Genomic DNA, 11,984 nt, shown 5'->3' on the forward strand with positions numbered 1-11,984 from the left:
ATCTTCTTGGAAATTAAAACAATATTATTTGGAAATGTTTTCTGCTCCATTTTCACAGTTTACTCGTTCTGGAAGTTCTGCACTTGAGTTAGAGTTTCTCTAGAAACAAACATTCAAACTCTAGGAAAAAATTCAAATTCAAATACAGTTTAAAAAGATTGAATTATAGTAACATTGCCTGTTAGAGATCTGCCCACGTCAGTACAGAAACTTATTTTGGAACACTTATTTCCAATACTTATGTTAAGAAGGTTGCAAGGGGTGTGCTAGTCACACTCGTATGCGAATTTCCATAGGCTAGGAGAATTGCTGGGTCTGAGGAGGCGAATCTACTTTTTTTAGATATACGATCTTTTTGCGTGTTGCGGCGGAGGGAGGCATGATGGGCTGAAGATCACACGCCCCTTGGGGCTCCCTCGCTTCTCCAGCCTAGTGGAATCCTCTGTCTCTCTGTCCCGCCATGCGTCGTCTCCAGGACCTTCCATCACGGCACGCCTTGGACCCGGAACGCAATATCTCTGTCTCGCTTCCCCTCCCGGAATTGGAGCGGTAGTGACACTCGGCGTTTCCGCTGCCGAGGGGGTGGGGCTGCGGCCGTCCTGCCGTCGCCATCGCGGGCTGATGACGCATTGCGCCGCGTGCTCCCCCACGTGTGTCGCAGCTTTCCCGGTGTCTGTGGAGCAGCGGCGGCCAGTTTTCCTGGGGGCGTAGTTGGTGGCAGGTCCGGCGTGGGGACCTCAGCGGCTCGGCGGCTCTGGTCGAGGCAGGGAGCGCTGGTGGGCGCCCCGGGCGGAGGACCCGCGGTCATGGAGCATCTCCTGCTGGAGGTGGCGGCTGCGCCGCTGCGGTTAATCGCTGCGAAGAACGAGAAGAGCCGCAGCGAGCTAGGCAGGTTCTTGTCCAAGCAGGTAAGACAAGGAGGGAGAGAGAGAGCGCCCGGCCCGCCTCCGCACGCACGCTGCGGCTCTGTGCGGAGACGCGCTGCTTTAAGGGGGGAGAAAAGCGGCGACTTGTCACTCTGGCCCCCTCCTCAGGGCTGGCCACTGGCGGAGGCGTCCGCGCGTGTTTGAGGAGATTGGAAGGAGCCTTTTGTTTTTACCTGGGGGTCGCTTCCCTCTTCCTCTCCACCAACTTACCTCCACGCAGCGCTCTGGACTGCGTGTGGCAGACGCGGCCTTCGGAAAGAAATGTAGTTTGTTTTACTGTAATTGAGGTTGCATGTCTGCCCTTTTGACATGTGTATTACCCAAGTGTGCCGAGTCCGGCCACCCCTGATAGTTTGGGTGAATGTTTTCTTTTCTGTCCCGTCCCTTCTTTTTCGGCCCATTGACGAGTACTGATTGCGTTCTTGCTGTGAGTAAGGCACAGGGTGGCACTGTGAGGAGACAGATCCGCTACGGTCTCTGCCTCCAGAGAATTTAGCGTCTATTTTTGGAGACAGTTCATAAACACAGGAAAAACCTGAAGAGGAGGGCAAGACAGCTAGTGCTAACTGTATGATATTAACCATAGGAATTATGAGGTGAATTAGAGTTTTCTGGGAGATGGGTCTTTGGCCTTTTAAGAGTCTTCTCTCGTTGACTTCCTATTCCCCATCTGAGTTGAGGACCCTTATCAGGCACTTTTCACTTTGCATTTTAATTTCCTACTTTATGCTTCCCCACTCCCAATATCTATGAGCTTCTTTCTTTTTTTTTAAAGATTTTTTTTTTATTTTTTCCTTTTTCTCCCCAAAGCCCCCCAGTACATAGTTGTATATTCGTTGTGGGTCCTTCTAGTTGTGGCATGTGGGACGCTGCCTCAGCGTGGTTTGATGAGCAGTGCCATGTCCGCGCCCAGGATTCGAACCAACGAAACACTGGGCCGCCTACAGCAGAGCGCTGGAACTTAACCACTCGGCCACGGGGCCAGCCCCTCTATGAGCTTCTTGAGAGCAGAAATTATTTTTCCCCCTAACTCCAATATCTAGAACTTAGTCAGTCACGAATGGATTGTCTACATATATATCCCATTGCTTAGGAAGCAGCGGCAGTATTTTGGGTCTGGAGCAGCAGGGCACTAACATAAGAGGCAGTTCTTTTTGGTAATAACAAATTGAACGTGTGAAGCAAAGCTCAGGGAGAAGTCGAAGACATCCCCTGGGGCTTCTGGCCTGTGAGCCTCCGGTAAAGGGAGTCACTAACACAAACGGGGAGGTCTAGAAAGAAAACTGATTTTTGGTGGGCTGGACTAAGGAAAGAGATAATCAGTTTATATGAGCTGAGCTTGTAGTGACCGCCTCCTGAATTATGTATTGTTACTAGAGATATTTTTCTATAAGTGAGCTTTAGAATTTAGAACAGGGTTCTGAATCTAGGGATCATGAACCAGCAACAAGAGATTTATGATTCCCCACCACTGTAATTGAATGCAAAATTGGTGTTTATGTTTTGGGAGTAGGGTGGGGAAATGGTTCGTAGTCCTTATTAGATAAGATTTTAGGAATGTGACACTAAAGTGTGAGAACCCCTCATGGATTCTCAGACTGTCTAGGAATGCTGCTGGACTCAAAAGCTATTAAAAAGTTCAGTTGAATTAAGGAGATTAGGATGCCTTTGCTTCTCTCTTGCCTTTGCCTCCCATTGTCTGTCCAATTCTATCCAGTGTCAGAGATGTCTTTCAGGTTTGTTTCTTTCCATTTTCAGTAATAATTTCAAACTTTTTGCTCAGAGAAGAGTTGATTGTGTTGTCTATTTTTCTCCTTTATTTGGAAACAACATTATTTTTATTCGACACCAAAGACTTATAAAACGTTGATTCTCATTGGAGCTTGGGATCTGAAATAAGAATTTTTTAGAATTGTCTTTCCTTCTGTGTTCTTCATCTCTGGTGGCACCACCCTCTCTCTAGTCAGTCACTTAGAGAGAACTGAGTGTCCTCAACTCTTCACTCCTTTTCCTTCACATATAGCCAAGTCCTCCTGATTTTACTGCCTTAGTATTGAATCTCTTCCTTCCTCTTCATGTCTACTACCACTGCCATCCTACATTTCTGTCTCCCAATTCCAGTGCGTGGATTTTCCAGCACCACCAAGCAATTCTCGGACACCAGGTGGGTGTTCTACAGTTTAACTCAATTCGGCCCCTATCTCCCTGCACATAGCATCAGATCCCACTGGTTAAGGGCTCAGTTCTACAATATTGCCCTACCCCACAACTTCAGACACCAATCACAAATGCATGTTGTTACTTGTGTTTCTGACCAAATGGCTGTAGATGGAGGTTCAAACAACCCCCTCCATGGGTTCGATAATTTGCTAGAGTCACTCACAGAACCCAGAGAAACATTTTACTTATTAGATCACTGGTTTATTATTCAGGAACTGCCAGATGGAAGAGAAACATAGGGCAAGGTATGTGGGAAGAGGTGCAGTGCTTCCATGCCCTCTCCAGGGACCCTACTGTCACCACCCTGAAAGCTCTCAGAGCCATGTCCTTTGGGTTTTTATGGAGGCTTCATTACATAGGCATGATTGATTAAATCTTGGGCCATTGAACTCAATCTCCAGCCTCTCTCCCCTCCCCAGAGGTCAGGGAGTTAGGACTGAAAGTTCCAACTCTAATCAGATGGTTGGTTCTCCTGGCAACCAGCCCCCATCCTTTGGTGCTTTCCAAAATTCACTTCATTAACATAACAGAAGGCACCTTTCTCACTTGCATCACAGGAAATTCCAAGGGTTTTAGGAACTCTGCTACAAATGGGGTTGAAGACCAAATATGTATTATTATAAGCCATAATATCACACATCTTTACCTCCTTGATGACTCTATTTTCAGGAAGAGCGGAGTGCTTAAGAGCATGCTTGGGTACTGGAACTGAAGTATGGCTGAAGATCAGATCCATTCTCTTTTACTTAATTGCTTTTGGGGCCTTGGACAAGTTACTTAACTCCCCCTAAGTCTCACTTTCTTGATATATTGCCTATGGTAGCTGCTAAATAGTTACAGGGAGTAGTTAAAAGCAGGGACTCTGGAGCCAGACTCTGTGACATGGATTCCCGGTTCTGCTGCTGGCCTTGTGACTTTAACTCTTTTTTTCCTTTTCAGTTTCCTTATCTGTAAAATGGGGATAATGTTAGCTACTTTATGGGTTGCTGTGAGGATTAGATGCCTAGAATATAGTAAGTGCCGTATACAAGAGTCGTTGCTATTGTTATTGCTATAAATAAGATTGTTGTGAGATCTAGAAAATGCATATGAGGAGCTTACCACAGTGCCTGGCACATAGTAAATAATCAATGTGAGCTGTGTCAATCTACAGAAGTAGAAACCAGTTTAATAGGCAAAACATGTATTTGGGATCAAAGAATTGCAGTTTGGGGAGCACAGATTCGGGTAGAAACCCAATAGTGTCCTTATTGTGGCAGAGAGGTCAAAGGCTTTTATGGGGAAAAGGGTGGAGGATGAGGTAAGTTGTGTTAAAAAAGAGTTCCTTGGTACTAGAGGAGGTAAGGCTAGGTTTGTACTTCATAGATTGAATTGAGATTCAGTCATTAGGCAAGAGGCTAGACTTGTACTTCATTGATTGGTTAGCGATTCAGTCATAAGTAAAGCCCAGTTTCTTCAGTCCTTGCAAACAGCATATTCTTGTGCTTACTGACTTCTTGGAGTGTTGGTTTGGTCCAGTTTGGAAGATAAAGAAAACAAGACATGCAAGGCAGTTCTTCTGAAATAGCTGTTCCAGCTCTGTTTTAATGTGGCTCCACTCATGTCATCTTTCATTTTCTCCTTTTGATCAAGATCTTTCTCTGAAAGCATCACTGATCAAACACTGGAAAGCCTTGCCGATCAGCTGTCAAAGCATTGTCAGTCCCTCGTCACCAGGAAGTCTCATTCTTGGTATGTCATGTCCCATGTAGGAGGGAAAGCAGTTTCCTTTGGAGCTTTTAGGCTGCATTTGAGGAACAAGAGTGCCAGAGCAGAGGAAGGCTCTGTTGTCAAGTTCTTTTAAGGGTAAACATCTTCTGCAGTTCCTTGAAGTTTCTCACGTGAAGTTTCATAAACCGTAGTAATCATTTCAGTGCGCTGAGTGACCATTATCTGAGTGGTGTTTTTGTAACATTGAGCTATGCAGAGGAGACAAAGTTTTACAGCAACAAGAATTCCTGTAATAACAAGCAAAATGCTAAGTTCAAAATGGAGAATAGGGGCCGGCCTGGTGGCGCAGGGGTTAAGTTCACACATTCCGCTTCTGCGGCCTGGGGTTTGCTGGTTTGGATCCTGGGTGTGGACATGGCACTGCTTGGCAAGCCATGCTGTGGTAGGCATCCTACATAAAATAGAGGAAGATGGGCACGGATGTTAGCGCAGGGCCAGTCTTCTTCAGCAAAAAGGGGAGGATTGGCGGCAGATGTTACCTCAGGGCCAATCTTCCTCAAAAAAAAAAAAAAATTGAAAATGGAGCTTAGAGCTGAACTAGGAGGCAGTGCCTGAGGGCACCCAGCTAAAGAGATCAAAGAACCACAGGATGTTACTGCATTTAAACATTCAGCTTGTGCCTGATTTCTCGTTCTGTGTTGCCAGAGGTGTTTACCCAAGTAAAACAAGAGATATTTACAGCAGTTATAAATGTTACCTCTTAAATCTCTGGAAGTTCACTTGGTTAGGTGAGAAGTTCTAGACAGCACAAGGAATTAGGGGAGGAATAGCAGAGAGATTGATAATTAAATGTACCAAAGGATTCTCTAGATTTCTGTACAAGATGAGGCTTGTGATGACAAACCCAATAGTCAGAAAGTTTTCTCCCTTTTGTAATAGATTGGGAGATGCAGATCAGATATTCTTTTTCCAAGAAAGAGGAAGAAAATAAGGTAGAATTTTGTCATTTCTTACCCAGTTCAGTTTTTTTTTTTTAAAGATTGACCCTGAGCTAACATCTGTCGCCAATCTTTTTTTTCTTCTTCTTGCCGAAGCTCCGCAGTACATAGTTGTATATTCTGGCTGTAGGTGCCTCTGATTGTGCTATGTGAGACAATGCCTCAGCCTGGCTTGATGAGCAGTGCTAGGTCTGCGCCTAGGATCCAAATTGATGAAACCCTGGGCTTCTGGAGTGGAGCGCGGGAACTTAACCACTTGACCACAGGGCCAGGCCCCCCAAGTTCAGTTTTATAATGTGAAAGTTTATCAGAAACCTGTATTCTAAAGTAAGTGTCAGAATCCTTTCCATGAATCTCTCTGAAGATGAGACATTTTTGCAAAAGCATCAGAGTAAAAGAATTACTGTCTGTGGACAACAAAAGACTTAACGTTATAATGCAATTGGCAAAGAAACTTGCTTATCTTTATGACATGCATTTTAAGATAGTGATTATAATTATGACTGACTGATAGTTATACCAAGACATATCAGAATTCTAGGAATGTTATATAATTTTTAGAACACTTATGTGTGTTTTTTTTGAGGAAGATTAGCCCTGAGCTAACTGCTGCCAGTCATCCTCTTTTTGCTGAGGAAGACTGGCCCTGAGCTAACATCGTGCCTATCTTCCTCTACTTTATATGTGGGATGCCTATCACAGCATGGCGTGCCAAACAATGCCATGTCCACACCCGGGATCAGAACTGGCGAACCCCAGGCCACCGAAGCAGAACGTGCACACTTAACTGCTGCACCACCAGGCCGGTCCCAGAACACTTATGTTAATAACATTCACCCACGCAATATAACGTAAGAAGGTTTATCATCCTTTATTTGACAATGCTTCCCGTGTGATTTAATATTCCAAATAAGCCTACTTAGTTTAATATCTCCCTTTCTATAGGAAAAGAAAACAAATTCTTTTGAGATAAGGTGTTGCAGGGACCCCCTGGAAAACCTCAGAGTTATTTCCGGGTCAGCAAGACTTCATTTAGAATTTGATTTTGGGAAGTTTGTCAAAAATAGCAAAATGTTTTACTTACTTACTTATTTATTTATTTATTTATTTATTTTTTGAGGAAGATTAGCCCTGAGGTAACTGCTGCCAATCCTCCTCTTTTTGCTGAGGAAGACTGGCCCTGAGCTAACATCTGTGCCCATCTTCCTCTACTTTTTTTTATATATGGGATGCCTACCACAGCATGGCTTTTGCTAAGCAGTGCCATGTCCGCACCCAGGATCTGAACTGGCAAACCCCAGGCTACCAAGAAGCGGAACGTGTGAACGTGCGAACGTAACCGCTGCGCCACCAGGCCAGTCCCATTAAATGATCTTATCTAATTCGAACGTTCCTTCTAATGGCCAATGTAATTTCCCTGAGGCTGGCAGCAGTTTGGTCAGACCCTAGCTGCAAAAGAGTTTCAACCCACGTTTCTCTCCAGCCATATCTTGGGCCCCCCCCCACCCTGATGGTCGCCAAGCCAAGCTCTCAGGACTTGAAACAAGCGTAATAAGATTGCTGTTATTTGTAAACATTTATAGCTTCTGAGACCGTAGTTTTTAAGCAGGTTTGCTGGTAGGTGGCTTGCTTGATTTTTTAGAAATTAACTATTGCATTCAAATTGTCTGGTACAAGGTTCTCAAAACTAGTGCACAAAAACGTTTGGGAAACTCAAAGGAGCCCCAAAATGGCCACTGTAATTTTAAATCATTTTTGGTATTTTTGGTCCATCTGGACAAAAATTTATAAGAGGAAGGATTGTAGTTCTTAAACATGAAACTAGCTGGAATTCTCCGGGGAGGAACTTCTCAGGAACTTTTAGAAGACGAAATTCCCATGTTAAAGCATGGGCAGACAAAGAGACACCAGTTGCAAACCTTAGGTTGTTACCTGTGCTTCTGAGCCACTGGCTACAGCTGTTTGGACAAACAACACAAAAGACAGAAATTGAGCACTGACCAGACAGTGAATAAACCCTCAGACAGCAGTAGCCGTTGCTGGCTCAGACAGAGAAACCCTTCCAGAAGGCCATAACTGTGAGCCACACAGTGAGGTGGCTCAAACAAGGAAACTCTTCCAAACAGCAAAAGCTTTGAGAAGACCTGGAGAAAATGTTTCCTGGTTTCAGATTGAGCTTTTGCCCCCAGAATCCTGAAGAGAAGCAATGACCTCGCCAAAAGGGAGGGAAGTCAGAACCTTGGCAGGCTCATGATTGGAGGAGCTGGTGGTCCGTGGAAGCAGTGAGCACACAACGGGCCTTGTGTTGGTACTGAGTATGTTTTCAGGAGATGCTGATCCGAGAAAGTGAGAAGGTGAGATTATTTCAGGTCCTACTTTCTGACGCCGTATATCAGCCTACAAAAACAAACCAGTTTAAGAGACAAACTATTTGAGATCAAAGAATTGCAGTTTGGGGTGCACAGATTCAGGTAGAAAGCCAAATAGTGTCCTTACTGCAGGAGAAGGGCTCAAGGTTTTTTTGAGAAAAAGGGAGGAAGATGAGCTAAGTTAAATTAAAGAAGAGTTTATTTGTGCCAGATGAGGTAAGGCAAGGTTTGTACTTCACAGATGGGCTTGAGATTCAGTCACCAGGCAAAAGGCTAGACTTGTACTTCATTGATTGGTTAGCGATTCAGTCATAGCTGAGTCCAGTTTCATTGGTCCTTACAAATAGCATATTCTTGTCCTTACTGACTTCTTGGAATGTTAGAGGTTTAGTCCTGTTTGGAAGATAAAGAAAATAAGACATGCAAGGCAATTCCTCTGAAATGGCTGCTCCAGCTATATTTTAATGTTGCTTCACTCATGTCATCTTTCACAGCTATAGTAATAATTTTTTTGATGCTATTTTTTTATTTTATTGAGGTCATAATAGTTTATAACATTGTGAAATTTCAGTTATACGTTATTATTTGTCAGTCACCATATATGTGTAACCCTTTACCCCTTATGCCTACCCCCCAACCGTTTTCCCCTCTGATAACCATTAATCAGTTCTCTTTGTCCATGTATTTGTTTATCTTCCACATAGAGTGAAATCCTGTGGTGTTTGTCTTTCTCTGTCTGGCTTATTTTGCTTAACAAAATACCCTCAAGTTCCATCCATGTTGTTGCAAGTGGGACAATTTTGTCTTTTTTCTGGCTGAGTAGTATTCCATTGTGGGGTGGGTGTGTGTGTGTGTGTGTGTGTGTGTGTACACACCCCACATCTTCTTTATCCATTCATCAGTCAGTGGGCACTTGGGTTGCTTCCATGTTATCATAATAATTTTTAAAAGCAGCTTTATTGAGATATAATTTACATACCATATAATTCATCTATTTAAGTGTACAGTTCAGTGGTTTTTGCTGTGGTCACACATCTGTGCAAATGTCACCACAGTCTGTTTTGGAACGTTTTCATTACTTCAGAAGAAGCCCTCATACCTTTAGCTATTACTCCCAGGCACTGTGCTCCCTCCCCTCCCCTATGCAACCACTACCTTACTTTTCTTCTTTATAGATTCTCCATTCTGGTCATTTAATATAATTAAGATTAATAAGACAGATCTGAGTCTATCTTCTGCTTTTATACATCAAAATTCAAGCTTTCTAAAATGGTATATGAAGTGTTGTTGTTGTATTTTTTAATTAATTTTTTTTCTTCCTCAAAGCCCCAGTACATAGTTGCATCTTCTAGTTGTAAGTCCTTACGGTTCTTCTATGTGAGCCGCTGCCACAGCATGGCTACCAGCAGATGAGTGGTGTGGTTTCATACCTGGAAACCAAACCCAGGCAGCCGAAGCAGGGTCTGCCGGACTTTAACCACCTGGCCATCAGGGCTGGGTCTATTTTTTAATTCCTAAGAAACTTTATTTTATGTCAACCTTGTTTTCTTTTTTTGTTTGAAGTATTCTTTTATCCAGCTCGGAGGTTCTCAGTTGGGGGCAAATCTGGAAACGTTTTTGGTTGTCACACTTGGTAGTGGGGGAGCTACTGGCAGCTAATGTGCAGAGGCCAGGGATGCTGCTAAACACTTAGAATGCACAGGAGAGCCCCCACAAAAAGGAATTATCCAGCCCCAAATGTCAGTAGTGGAAATTAAGAAAGAAACTCTATAAATATTTGTGCACCTAATAACAGAATATCAAAATGCATGAATCAAAAAGTGATGGAAAAGGAAAAATAGACTAATTCATAATTCTAATTGGAGATTTTAATACCTTATCCTTAGTAATTGATAGAACAAATGCAGAAAATCAGTAAGGATGCAGAAGACTTGAATACCACTATCAACAAACCTGACCTAATTGACATTTATAGAGTGCTGTGCCCAGTAACTGAAGAATACATGTTCTGCACATCTGGAACATTCACCAGGATAGATCATATGCTAGGCCATTAAATAAGTCTCAATAAATTTATGAGAATTAAAATCATACAAGGTATATTCAGTGACCCCAGTGGAATTAAATTAGGGGGAAAAAACTCCCAAAAGATAGCAGGAGAAATCTCTAATGTTAGAAATTAAAGAACAAAATTAAAAGAAACTGATGATTAAAGAATAAATCATTGGGAGAATCAGAAAATATTTTGAGCTGACTGATAATTTAAACAATTTGTGGAACGCAGCTAAAGCAGTATTTACAGGGAAATTTGTAACATTAAATTCTTGTATTAGGAAAGAAAGGTTTGAAATTAATGATATTTCTTAAGCTTTAACTTTGGGAAATTAGGAAAGGAAGAGGAAATTAAACCCAAAATAAGCAGAAGAAGAAAATAATAAAGGTAAGAGTAGAAATTAACTAAATAGAAAATAGGAAAACAATAGAGCAATCCATTGAAACCAGAAGCTAATTCTTTGGAAGGACTGGATTAAGAAGAAAAGGGAAAAATCCAAACTACTAGGAATAAAAGAGGGCCACCATTACAGATTCTAAAAAGAGTAAAAAGTTAAATGACTCGTCTGAACAATTTTTTTTTTTTTTTTTTTTTATTAATGTTATGATGGATTACAAGCTTGTGAAATTTCAGTTGTACATTTTTGTTAGTCATGTTGTGGGTACACCACTTCCCCCTCCGTACCCTCCCCCCACCCCCCCTTTTCCCTGGTAACCACCGATCAGATCTCCTTCTCAATATACTAATTTCCACCTATGAGTGGAGTCATATAGAGTTCGTCTTTCTCTGACTGACTTATTTCGCTTAACATAATGCCCTCGAGGTCCATCCACATTGTTGTGAATGGGCCAATTTCATCTTTTTTTATGGCTGAGTAGTATTCCATTGTGTATATATACCACATCTTCTTTATCCAATCATCAGTTTCTGGGCATGTAGGCTGGTTCCACGTCTTGGCTATTGTAAATAATGCTGCGATGAACATAGGGGTGCAACGGACTCTTGAGATATCTGATATCAGGTTCTTAGGATAGATACCCAGTAATGGGATGGCTGGGTCATAGGGTATTTCTATTTTTAACTTTTTGAGAAATCTCCATACTGTTTTCCATAGTGGCTGTACCAGTTTGCATTCCCACCAACAGTGTATGAGGGTTCCTCTTTCTCCACAACCTCTCCAACATTTGTCGTTCTTGGTTTTGGATGTTTTTGCCAATCTAACGGGGGTAAGGTGATATCTTAGTGTAGTTTTGATTTGCATTTCCCTGATGATTAGCGATGATGAACATCTTTTCATGTGTCTATTGGCCATATTCATATCTTCTTTTGAGAAATGTCTGTTCATGTCCTCTGCCCATTTTTTGATCGGGTTGTTTGTTTTTTTGTTGTTAAGCAGTGTGAGTTCTTTGTATATTATGGAGATTAACCCTTTGTCGGATAAGTGGCTTGTAAATATTTTTTCCCAATTAGTGAGCTGTTTTTTTGTTTCAATTCTGTTTTCCCTTGCCTTGAAGAAGCTCTTTAGTCTGATGAAGTCCCATTTGTTTATTCTTTCTATTGTTTCCCTGAACTGAGGAGTTACAGTGTCCGAAAAGATTCTTTTGAAACTGATGTCAAAGAGTGTACTGCCTATATTCTCTTCCAAAAGACTTATTGTCTCAGGCCTAATCTTTAGGTCTTTGATCCATTTTGAGTTTATTTTGGTGTG

At 42.3% G+C, this 11,984-nt stretch overlaps 1 protein-coding gene across 1 annotated transcript in view; it reads left to right on the top strand.

The window, feature by feature from the left end:
• Positions 1 to 610: 610 nt before the first annotated feature.
• MDN1 (midasin AAA ATPase 1) overlaps positions 611 to 11,984 on the top strand; it is a 170,898-nt gene continuing 159,524 nt past the window's right edge. Inside the window, exon 1 of the mRNA XM_046676076.1 lies at positions 611 to 908. Within this exon, the coding sequence (XP_046532032.1) occupies positions 807 to 908 (102 nt within the window). The 5' untranslated portion in view covers positions 611 to 806. The remainder of the gene's footprint in view (positions 909 to 11,984) is intronic.

The sequence above is a fragment of the Equus quagga genome, chromosome 11 (assembly GCF_021613505.1).
Source record: "Equus quagga isolate Etosha38 chromosome 11, UCLA_HA_Equagga_1.0, whole genome shotgun sequence".
NCBI lineage: Eukaryota > Metazoa > Chordata > Mammalia > Perissodactyla > Equidae > Equus > Equus quagga.